At 33.0% G+C, this 13,133-nt stretch overlaps 2 protein-coding genes across 2 annotated transcripts; both read right to left on the bottom strand.

Annotated features, from left to right (window-relative positions):
- Positions 1-1,075: 1,075 nt before the first annotated feature.
- Positions 1,076-3,215, bottom strand: LOC120350812 (DNA replication ATP-dependent helicase/nuclease DNA2-like; the record flags this gene model as incomplete). The annotated part of the gene is given in 3 exon segments (XM_039425688.1): positions 1,076-1,368; positions 1,976-2,191; positions 3,211-3,215. Coding segments are annotated over 3 exon segments (514 nt in total), but the record flags the coding sequence as incomplete, so codon positions are not given.
- A 2,156-nt stretch (positions 3,216-5,371) lies between these two features.
- On the bottom strand, positions 5,372-13,124 carry LOC120350813 (DNA replication ATP-dependent helicase/nuclease DNA2-like). Its single transcript, XM_039425689.1, has 8 exons — positions 12,879-13,124; positions 10,287-10,987; positions 9,463-9,597; positions 8,582-8,831; positions 7,292-7,479; positions 6,738-6,873; positions 6,149-6,279; positions 5,372-5,603 (listed from the first exon to the last, which is right to left on the bottom strand). Exons 1-8 carry the CDS (start codon positions 12,900-12,902, stop codon positions 5,372-5,374), a joined length of 1,797 nt encoding a protein of 598 aa, XP_039281623.1. The 5' UTR covers positions 12,903-13,124.
- Positions 13,125-13,133: the final 9 nt, after the last annotated feature.

A 13,133-nucleotide genomic window follows, 5' to 3' on the forward strand; every position in this document is an offset into this window, starting at 1 on the left:
CTCAACAGGATATTGTAAATGATGTTAAATTTTTAGGGGTACACATTGATCATCAACTGACCTGGGGAAAACACATTGATTATTTAAAAGCTAGGCTTTCAAGAGTCATCTATCTCATTGGACGTCTGAAGCAATGTGTGACTCCACATAGTGTGAGAATGGCTTACTTTGCGTTTTTTCAGTCCCTTATTAAATACTGTCTTCTTGTATGGGGCAATTCTCCGAGGGTTGCAGAGATATTGAGGTTGCAAAAGAAAGTTGTTAGAGTTATCAATGCTTCAGGTCCCTTGGATCACTGTAAGCCTATATTTATAAAATTAAATATTAAGACTGTCATCAATCTTTACATCTTTGAACTTGCTGCTTACTCTCTAAAGAAATTACCAGAAACAACTCTTAATGAACATGTCCACTCACACAGCACACGTAATAGGGGTAAAATGAATTTCCAATATTGCAGATTAAGTAAATCACTTAATAGTCACTGTATAATGTACAAAAAGGTTTACAATAGTTTGTTGGGGTCCATTAACAAATATGATAATATGACTTTTCTCAATAAATTGGATATTTGGCTGAGTGAAAATCCTTTCTATGACATTGAGGAATTCTTTGAGCATCCACATATAATTATTTAGTGTTAAGTATTAGAAGTGCTGAAGTGTTGTTTCAATCAATTCTGTTATTCAATTCCAAATATTATTGTCTGTCCTGGTGTTATTTTTATTGTTTTTTTTTATTATTAATGTTTAAATTCTATATATATTATGTTTTTATTCACCTCGGCTTTAGACTAAGGACTCTGCTCCGTTTCCATGACTTTGTCAATACATGTATAATTGTGAACGACAATAAAAACATTTGATTTGATTTGATTTGATATGCTGGTGTGAACGGGGAGTGAGTCGGGAGCCGATAAGTTGGCTACGTCTTCCTAAGACGTATTCCTAACTACGCTGTGCTAGGTGCAGAGACCTTTATGTAGGCATCATTAGCAAGAAGAACAATAAGTTTGTTAATCGTTTCAATATTTTAAAAAAACTAATTTGAAGTTGAAATGTGAAATAATAATTACCAGTTCCCGGCATGCCTTTGATGAGTAGATAGTGTTGAGTTGATAGGGCTTGGAGTACAGCTTGCATTTGGCACTTATTCAATTTTGTCATTATTTGCTGACTTTTCTCGAGTACGTCAGCGTCTAGTTGCTTGAAGGCTGGTAAATGGAACGAGATGATCATATTTCTAAGGAAATCCGATTGTGGCGTCATTTCCAGCAGATAGCCGAGATTTGTAAGATTGAAATCCAACTGCATGTTGGACGTATAGTGATCAACAAAGAAGTAGCCGTCCTTGTGGCTGCTTAGGTCCCTGTTCAAACAATAACAATTTTCAATATTAAAGAAATAAAATAGGGACTGAAAATTAATGAGAGAAATTCAGCAAACAAAATGTCTGTTTTTAGCAAATTAATGGTTTTGAAAATAATATTGTATAGGTCCAGGATTTAACCATAAAACAGTGGTTGTGTATTTCTATATTTATTCAGCCAGACAATATAATAGACTATTGATAGTGGAAAAACATGCGTTAAAACAAAACTTCTACCCCGAAATTTGAGCAAATAAATAGTCCCAAGAAAGGAAGTAATTGTCGGTAAATTATTTAAAAGGCAGTAGAAATCTGTGTGTATTTGAACTTGGATTGAATCTTCCATGAATTGAATGGATTCTTTTATTCGACTATAGCCTAGAGGTCTAGAATGTTGATGGTAATATTGCCAAACTGCAAGTGTTCATTAAAATGAATTTGAAAACCTTTATAACTAAGAACTGAAATTAATAGGTAGTTTTATTTAAATCAACATGTGCAACAATCAAAATCTAAGATAGATTTAAATCATTATTAGAATAAGACGTTCTTAATTAATACTTAAAATTGTCTTAAATAATGGATGAAAAATAAAATAATGTCAAACCTTTCAAGAGAAATCGTGAACTCGCAAGACGAAATATTTTTCACGAATCCTGAAGCAATCGCAACTCGCTTCTCGGTACTGACAACTAAATAATCATTCAAAGCAATCAGATCACTCAGCTCTTTCTCTCTTCTGAACACATGGTTATATCGTCCACTGTCTTTCAATACTGGTTCAACTAATTTCAAATTGGCCACACAATTCTTATTTGCCTCTCTGAAATAAAAAAAATCAATCAATACACAAGACACAGAAAATTTTTCAACAAGAATGAAAAATTTATAAATTAATTGAACAAATTGAGAAAATCATGGTGTCATAAACAGTTAAGGTATACTACACAGCACAATATGAAAAATACAGTATCCCTATTTATAAAATAGAATTATAGTACCATTTAAAATTAATAAAATAATAAAACAAGAATACAAATTGTAACGTAACTACTAGTTACGATGGTGTGATCACCGAAACTAGTAGTTACGTTACAATTTGTATTCTTAGTGCCGGTTGCACAACGGCCGGTTGAATTTTAACCGTGATTAATTCTACGAGAACCAATCAGAGAAGCCGTCTTTTCAAAAACGCCTTCTCTGATTGGTTCTCATGAAATTAATCACAGTTAAAATTTAACCGGCTGTTGTGCAACCGGGCCTTATTTTATTAATTTTAAAGGGTACTATAATTCTATTTTATAAATAGACTACAAGAAAGTAGCTCTGAATTGACACATTTAAAAAAAAACAGTATCCCTAATACATCCCTAACGATATATATGGTTATAACACAAGGTTAACCTAATGGTTATAATACATCCCTAATGATAAGCACCTAAGTAGTACTTATGATTCTAGATGAAATACAGCTTCAAAACTTGAAAGGGAAGATAATTCATTACTTATCGGATAGAGTATCAGTGAAGGCTGGTGTACCACAGGGCTCTATACTTGGCCCTTTGTTGTTTTTGCTATATGTAAATGATGTGCCAAAAGTTATATCCCAGGGTAGAGTTTTAATGTATGCCGATGACACATCATACATTTGCAGCTCTCAGGATGCAAGTGTGTTAGAAATAGAATCTTTCTTGAACATTAATGCCATAGCCCAGTACCTCTCTCAACTCAAATTAGGAATTAATGAATCAAAATCCCATTTTTTACTATTTAAACATAGAAATAATTCCAGGATAGATCAACTTATTAATGTACAGATAAATGAAAAAAATGTTAACCAGCCTCATTTCGTGAAATTCCTAGGGGTTGCTCTGGATCAGCATCTCTCTTGGGATTTCTATACTGATCAGCTCTGTGGGAGGATTGCATCTGGAGTCTTTGCACTCCGACAAATAAGAAGATTGAATGATACCAAACTCACAATGGCAGTCTACCACTCACTCATAATGTCACACATCCGCTATGCCATTATTGTGTGGGGTGGGTCGTGCCAGAATTTGGAGAGGGTGTTCAAGCTCCAAAAAAAAGCTGTTAGAGCGATCAAAGGTATTATGCCTTTAGAGTCCTGTAGGAACCACTTTAAAGAATTAGGCATACTAACCGTTCCCTCTATTTATATCTATGAGGTGATTATGCATGTTAGAAGACAGACAATGACTAGAAATGCTGATTCGCATGGATACAATACTAGAAATAGAGGAGACTATGCTTCACTGTATCACAGAACAGCTCTTTTTGAGAAGAAACCTACATATATGGGCCTTAAATTTATTAGAAAGCTTCCTACTCACTTGAAAAATTGTGAAGATGTCAATGTTTTTGAGAAGGATTTAAAAAGTTTTTTGATGCTTGGAGTATTCTATACCACAGAAGAGTTTGTGTGTAGAGAGGGTTCCTTTGTGTGATTTTTTTCTTCTTTTTATGTAATACTGTATGTATTATAAATTTTTGACAATTCCTATACTCTGATTAGAGTCTCTGGGAAGCTTTAAAAACAAACAAACAAACAAACAAACAAACATTATATTGCAGAGTGGTTGCTTCTAAGCGCACAGATTATAAAATCGTCGATCAACGGGTTGAAGCTATCAATTAATCAATCATTACACATTACATTACGCATTTTTGTTGAATTCAATATTTGATTATTGTTATTCTGTAATGATAAAGATTTATTTATTTATTAAATATTTACTTCAAGTTATTATATTGCAGAGTGGTTGCTTCTAAGCGCACAGATTATAAAATCGTCGATCAACGGGTTGAAGCTATCAATTAATCAATCATTACACATTACATTACGCATTTTTGTTGAATTCAATATTTGATTATTGTTATTCTGTAATGATAAAGATTTATTTATTTATTAAATATTTACTTCAAGTTATTATATTGCAGAGTGGTTGCTTCTAAGCGCACAGATTATAAAATCGTCGACCAACGGGTTGAAGCTATCAATTAATCAATCTCTTTATTCAAAACATACAATGTATATTGCACATGAATGCGCCAATCCATTAAACAATACTTCTAATTCTTAAACATAAAACTAGAAAGATATAACGAAACACAACAAAAAACAAACAATAGCAATCAAGGAAGGTACTGTATCCCTAATTCTCCCAATAACATTCTTCAAAAATATAAGTTTCTAACTCTAATAGGTAGTTTTTCAACTCAATTTTGAATCTTGCCCTATCCGTCTATCCATCTATTCATCTCTCTTTAGCATCCCTCCCATTAACCACGCATAATCCTATAGCTTGATTGGGCACAATACTCAGCAAAATGAAATCTTTCACTACTACCTGCAAAGTGGAATTTGTGATTTAATCCAGCAAGTAGAAAATTAACTGAATAGTCAACTGATTACGAATAAAGTAAAGTTCTGAATAAGCTGATTTTTTCATTTGTTCTTATAAAACTTTTTGTTTGCATGCAATGGGTCTTGCAAGACCTGGCAATACTTCGTCAATAAAGACATTATTGTAATGAAGAATCAATCAATAAAGTCTTATAACGCGTTAGATCATAAGTTAAATGAGTTAGTTCACTTACTTGAGTTACGCAACATGCTATGTATTCCATACACAATTTATCGTAATTTAATCTCGAGCATAAACTAGTTAAAATTTCTGCTAACTTGAGCAATATCTAGAAAAGTTGTTGAATATGAGGTGATATTATGGAACTTCTTCATAATTGAAAAAAAAAACAGTTTCAATTTGTCACATCCACATTGGCAAATGTTGATGTGGCAAAATTAAAACTTTGTTCTATCAATCTAGAAAAGTGTTGAGACTGTATATTTCTCAACAATTATATCATACTGATACTGTATTATTATAATTGAATTAAATAATAATAATAATAATATTAAATATTAATTCGAATGAATTAAATAATATTATTAATTCAATTGAATTAAATAATGAGTACTCAACTAAATAAGCCAAACTGACCGAAGAGCTGAAGAGCATATTGTCACATATGGACAACTATTGCAGGCTTTCCTATGATTTATGGGTTTGGGTAAGCATGGCGAGGGTAGAAGACCATTCTCATCTTTATCGACAGATTTGCCATCAAACGTATATCTCAGCAATTCGTTGCGAAGAAGAAGCAAGTCTCGTTTTTCCATGACGCCAGCTTTCACTTCCTTCATTACTCCTTCCCTAAAAACAAAAAATGTAATATAATGAAAAGAAAATTAAATGTTTTTCAATTCAATTGCTGAAAGTCCAGCAATTAAATGTGATTAAATAAACGTTACTAGATTCAATAAATTGAAAAACAAAAATAATCCATCGAAAATGGACAACGATTAAAAATGTTTGAATATTTAGTATTACAATATTAAGTTTGTTAATCTATGTAATAATAATAATAAATAGCTAATGATATTATTTGCAGTCTTTCTGTCAACTCATGCATTGAAATTAATACAATCTTCATATAAAATACTTCATTTTAGTATATCTTACTCAATTTTTAAAATGGACTGAGCAATAAATGTCAAAAGTGAATGTAGCCCACCAAAAGATTTACATAATAGATCATACAGATGGCAGTAGGCGAGAGACACTTATCAACTCCAGTTAATCTCAACAGAAAATCGCACTCATCAACACATTAACTTATAATCATGTAGGTCTTCATCATCCTGAATCCTGAATATCTATAAACTATAATTATATATAAAAAATTAAGTTAAGCTCACCTCAAGTAAAGAAGAAGCCCAGACGAGACAGGTTGGCCAATCTCAGTCATCATGAGGGCGTAAAGTATGAGTTGGCCCCTGTGCTCAGATGACATTGAGGCGCGCCCCGTTTTCAATTCCAGCGGTAAAATCTGTAATCAAGCAAAAAATGTTCCCCACATTCAAATAAAAAAGAAAGTGATTACATGCCGAGTCACGATGAGAAGTTAAGATGACAGTGCATCTGTAATAGAGGACTTTTAAATACGAAAGTTTAGGCAAAAATGTTTGGATCAATTTATTCAATTTTGGAATAAAATATTCGGAGCAATAGTTTTTTCCAAACTATTTTTAGTTTTTTAATTTAACCTTTTGTAGATTTGACTAATTTAACTTTTGCTGAGTAGATTATATTATACATATACATTGTATAATGTTAATACATTTTATTTGGATTTTACAAAAATCTAGAGAGCTATTTTTTAGAGAAAAAAGATAATGTATAAGAATACAAATTCGCTATCACTTTATACAATCTTGAATTCAATTAATTCTGAATACAAATATAAAAGATTCGAACAAAATATTGTAATTAAAGTATTTTTAGTACCTTGGTAGAGTTGTCAACTTTCACCTTCACAGTGACATCAACCTTCCCTTTCAAGCCTAGATTTGTGGCCCAAATGTTTTCTTCTATATCCTCAATAGCTGTAATTTCTCCTTGCCAATCATCCTCATTTTTCTTTCTGAAATTTCAAAAATATTTTAAAAGTGACACGTACATTTTTTCTATACATTTTTCTAATACTTTTTTTCTATAGATAAAAGAATATTGCTTTATGAAGGATTGCTATATGAGCTTTCAAGAAGGAAGTACTTGAATATAGCGTGATTACTTATAATGCCGTGAAAACATTACACACCATATTTTCCACGTTTATTACAAATAAATGATCAATTTACTGTAATACTGTATCGATCAAACTTAGAAATAGTAACTTCTAATCGAAATTATTATGAATGAAAATTAACTATTCAGATATTTCCATTTCAAATCTTCAGATTGTTTTAATACTGATTATAGGCCTAATCATCAAAAATATACGGCTTACAAACTATATACGGTTCGTCGATAAGTTTTTCTATGGAAGTAAAATTCCTTACCCAACTACAGGTGGAATATAAGTTGATATGAATGTTTTAATCCGAGGAACAAACAAGTCCAACTGCTTCTTGACATGTTCCATTGTCATCTGCGACGAATACATTGAAAATATGAAACTTTTGGATGAAATTGAGTTGTTGGCGATCGTTCTGATTTCATCTTCGCTTCGCACTTTCCTATCTAGCACCTGAAATGAATAAGACAATATTTAGGAATGTTTTGTAGAATTGTTTTTTAAAGTTGTTCTTGAATACAGAGATTATTTAGCTCATGTCATGAATTCGACCAACAGATCACTAGAGGTCTCTTCTCTAATTGTAAGCCCTTTACTAAATGTGAGGTCATGTTGAATATTTATAATGCAACGCCTGCAGCAGTGAGGAGCAAGCTAGAGTATGCAGCACTTTTTTGGTAGCCATTACAGATTACTGCCGTTAATGATTTGGAGATTATTCAAAACAAGTTATTGAGGTATCTCTATTTCAAAAAGTATAATACATTTTGTCCAATAGCTTTTTCCACTGAAACCTTGAGATCAACATTTAAAATCCAAAAATTAAAAAAATGTTATTCTAAATAATAATATATTCATGCCGGATTACATCATTATGTTAAATATCCATATTCCAAGCAATAGACCAAGATTCAATATGCTATTTCAAATATCGTTTGTCAGAACCGCTCACCATTTCAATTCCTACAATTCCACCAATTAAAACAATGAGATTAACAGATTATACGATAGAATAAACACATTCCTTGACCCCTTCTATGACCGCTACAATACATTTAAAAAATCTTGTGAAAAATGATGCTCTTTTCAACTTTTTCTTCCTTTTATTTATTTTTTTGTTCAAACTATACCCCTCCATTAACTTTCCTGAATACAACCCAAATATCGTTCTCTTCTAATCTTATTAGTTATACTGAATCGATATGGATAATATTTAATGAAGTGCGATATTATATTTCTTTTTTTTTATAATGTTATGTATATTACTAGATATGTCATTAAGGCCCGTACTGGAATTTTTCTGTGAGCGAGCCGTTCTATGTTTGTAGAAAAAAAATAAAAATATTAATAATACTGAGGGTGATGACCACATAAGCTCTTAGGCTTGTGCGTGAGTAATAAGTGAGAGGGATGATGATGAGAGATGACGACCACTTTTTAGGTAGTCGGGACCGACGGCTTATCGTCTCCTCCGAAATTCGACGAAATAAATAAATAAATAGAATAATACATCTGTTATAGATTTAATAACTAACATTAAACAATCGATACTAACCTCTTGCAATATCTCATGCACGAGTGACCCCATAACCATGATGTCCGACCCTGGGTCCAGCCCCCGGAACATGTTGGCCAGTATGGCACGTCGCATACAGAACAGTGAGCCAACCAGAGCTGTGCTCGAGATGAGTGTGTCCGGCTCCAGGACAACGAAGCCATGCAGGTCGCTCACCACCCAACCCACGTGCGAATCCCACTTAGCTGCAATGCTTATTGTGTCGTTCTCTCTCAGAACTAAGCCAGACCTGAAAATTCGCGACGATACGTACCATGAAATAAAAGTGATGGATTGTAATACAGCGCATTAAAAATAGCAATAATATTTTCAATACAGCTATCAATAATTTCATAACTTAGTATCATTTTATTATCTAATGTAGCATTAAAAAATTCACAATTACTAATACGAAGTTAATATTATAGGGACATCAAGGATCGAATTTCCTTCTTTAATTTGGTAATTATTGTACAAAAACTGGACATTTTTGGGAGAGGAACAACACCTAAAAACTGATGTGTTTCCATAACTTAGTATCATTTTATTATCTAATGTAGCATTAAAAAATTCACAATTACTAATACGAAGTTAATATTATAGGGACATCAAGGATCGAATTTCCTTCTTTAATTTGCTAATTATTGTACAAAAACTGGACATTTTTGGGAGAGGAACAACACCTAAAAAAAGATGTGTTTCGAAGCCCTCTGATTCTGTTCTCAGCGTACTTAAAATATTTATATTTCTTCTTTTCATGTATCTTGTATGGCTACTGAATATATTTTTGAAATGAATTAACAAAAAAATAATTGATGAAAAACTGATAAAACTATATTTTAACAAAGTTTTGTTTAAATTAGAAATGTAGATCTTCTTACCATGATCCTTCCAGAGTACACTTAGTTTCTGCGGAGCTCTTCAACTCCTTGAGATGAATTTCGGTTTTATGTAAACCTTGTAAGTAGTTGATTTTAGTTATGGTGCAACGTACGGCTTTCTCCAAGTTCAAATCACTGAAACCAATGAATATTAAATTAGCCTTCCTCTACTTTAATCGAAACACTGGACAGAATTTATTGATCATAAGTTTTTAAAGTTTTATGGCAAGTTTTATATGTGTATGACTATTTTAACTTAGAAGTAAAACTTTTTTGGCATAAAAAATAAACCAATATGACTACAACCAAGTTGGGTGAATCCACCGATACAGTGAAACGCACTTTCTGGTCATGACAAAGAGGAGTATGAAGCATAGTTCCTGAATTCAGAAATGTTGATTGAGAAAAATATTTTTACATTCACAAAAATAAAAACTATAATTTTCCAACTAGGAAATTCTTTATTCCAGATAATAAATTACCAAAATCGCTTCATTTTTCTCCAGAACATTTATGCATTCTTTATTACAATAAAAAACTAAAAAATTGAAGATTGATCCACATTTATTACCAGATCATTCATTGAGTAGTTCACTTGTTGCTATTTATTTAGTCATTATTTCTGCAAAGAATAGGAATTTATTACTCTAATTATTGATTATCAATGGAGCAGTCATAAAAGATTTTCAGAATGAAAAACTAGTTCCGAGTTGTTGATATCAAGTTAAGTCGGTTCATAGATAAAACATCAGATTTATCATGTCATGGAAAAACATTGGATTCATTTTAAATAAGATACTGTCTTCAATAGTAAAAATACTCACTTCCTGATATTTTCTGCTCCATCCAGTTCCCAATCTTCAAACAAGAGGTCTTTCATATCACTGCTGCATTCGGTTTCAGCTGTCTCATTCAGACACAGAGATACGTCTTTCTTCTTGCAATTATCACTATCTTTCTTTTCAATCTCACTATCTTTGGCTTCACATGTATTTTCTGGCCGAAAAATTTTATTTCCGTCACCTGAGGGAGAGGCTGAACTGTCACTCGCGGTAGAAGACTCTACTTTCACATTTTTCGGAATCTTTTTAGCGTGAACAACAGAAGCATCATTTAGATTTTTATCACAATTTTTTGAAGCAGGAAATTCACATTTTCGTTTCACTCCTTTGTTTCCGGTTCTTGATGTTGGTATGAGGGGTTGCGGTGGCGTAGGCGGGATCTCTTCAGGGCTCAAGATCAGCAAATTTTCCTTTACACTCTCCTCAACACTATTCTCCTTGTCAATCTTCTTTTTCAAAGGTGACTTGATGCTTACAGTCTTACCAGCCTCACTGGGTTGTATTATGTTTTGGCTTATTGGAGGGGTGAGCGGAAATTTGATATCATCTTCAATATCTTCAACTTTATAATTTACTTGAGAAGATGTAGATGCGTTGCTTCCGGTCGATGTTACATTCTTTCCATTTTTCGGAGCCGCAAAGAAATTTGATATTTTTGATTGCTTAGGATCTTCTTTGGCACCCTGGAATGATGGAAAAATTCAAATGTATAGCTTGATGTAAAGTTGGGCTAAGTTACTCAATAACTTATCATTATTGGTTTCTTAATATTAAATATCAAGGAAAGTCAAGTTAATAAGAAGAACAACTAGAAAAGAAGAAACCCACAAATCTTACTATGAAATAAGATATTATCTTATCTTAATATTTAATATCAAGGAAAGTCAATTTAATAAGAAGAACAACTAGGAAAGAAGACTAATAAAAAACCAAGAAACGTTTGGTGTAGTAAATGGGTGATGTCATAGGAATGCATAACCAGAGTGATATTGAGGATATCAAATCCCTTGTCCTCACATTAGTCGACTTCAACAAAGCCTTCGACTGTGTCTCCCATAAAACTCAAGAGATATGGCTTGGACGGCACGGTCCTGAGGACAGTGGCATCGTACTTGAAGAATAGGAAGCAGGTGTTCCAACTGAGAGGTGCAACCTGATTAAAAGGTGTGGTGCATGGAATGCCGCAAGGATCGGTTCTTGGTTCCCTTCTGTTCATATTGCTTATGAACGACTTCACAAGCAGTCAGGATGCAGATGACACCACTTTCATTACTTGAGAAGACACTAGGTAACAGGCAAGGAAGGAGTCTGCCAAACTCATTAATGCGGCTAAATTGCAGTTTTTAGCGAACAAACTAAAGCTCGATGAGGATAAAACATGTATCCTGGGTCGCTCATTACGGAGGAGAACAGAAACAGTCAAGCTGGACGAGAGGTTAAGCTTGAATCACTTTGAGCTCTAAAACTGTCACGAGTTGTAAACCTTTTTAGAATACTGAAAAACATGGTTGATCACAGCACTCTCATTGTGGCTTACCACTCCAGAGCCTACCTTTTTCAGAGCCGCATTATCTACGGCTTATTATTGTGGGGTGATGCGCTGGCCGTCCTGGATGTGCTGCTTCTGCAGAAGAAGGCTCAGAGAATAGTGTCATTTGTGGACTTTAGGGATCACTACCGGCAACTCTTCAGGAGTCATGAAATTCTCACAGACAGTCAATACGTACTATCTTTGCTGAGTCGCTGTTGTATGTGAAGAAACCCTGGAGGAGTTGCAAAGAAAGTGCGATGTCCATAGCTATATACAATACTAGACATTCCACCAAGCAGATTAGATTATCAGAGTCCTACAACAGCTTCCCAACACAGGTTCTATAGAACTCTTGAGGAAAAACTACCAGAAAGCTCACTTAACTTACTTTGGAAGTTTTGGGGATTTAGCGCCTTCACAGCATTAATAACAATGCATATTACTTTTCTAATTAACTGGAAAACTTAGATACTGTACTGCCTATCTTCACAATGACTTCAAGTATTCAAATAAAGAAAGCTTTCAATTAAAAGAAGTTTTTATAGAAACAGATTGTCGGATATTTGTTGCATGCAACCATTACTGGATGGAAAACTTTATATATCCGTTTATTATGCCTGTTTACAAAGGATTTATATCTTATATTTTTTTGGTGCAAATGAATAAGCTGCCCAACCTTGCACACTATAGGAATAGACACTTTCTTTGTAAAAGCTGGATTTCCAACTTTACCGGTACCGGTTCATTTATGCTGGAGCTGGTGGCAAATTCTATGAGAAGGCCAAATTTATTTTAACAAAAACTAGAGTTTTATCACGGCATAAAACAAGACGCAGAAATTACAATCATGTGCTGGCAGTCTGCTATAGCTGTAGTAGGTTTAAAGCAAACCAAAATTTAATTGGGTGTAGGTATGGTACTAATAGTTGTTCAAAAAAATAATTTACAACGGGCTATTAAAAATTAGACGCTTCAGGTTCCGAATCAAAAAAATTGGTTACGATTTCATATAATCATAATTATCGAAAACAAACAAGACTTACTTTTTTCTGAGACAATTTTTTCATTTCTGCAATTTGGAATACTACTTCAGGTTCAGATTATCGAAAAGAAGAAATTAGAAAATAGTAGAGTCAATACAGCAGACACAAAATAATAGTTCAACTAAATTGAAAAACACAAATTCAAACTATGAAAACATTTTTCAAAGTTATAAAAATAGAATTACAATAAACACAAAACTCAAGTTACAAATTATTATACAAAATACAACAAACAAGAGTTTGTTTTTGTTTTCA

Source organism: Nilaparvata lugens, chromosome 4 (genome assembly GCF_014356525.2).
Source record: "Nilaparvata lugens isolate BPH chromosome 4, ASM1435652v1, whole genome shotgun sequence".
In the NCBI taxonomy this organism is placed as follows: domain Eukaryota; kingdom Metazoa; phylum Arthropoda; class Insecta; order Hemiptera; family Delphacidae; genus Nilaparvata; species Nilaparvata lugens.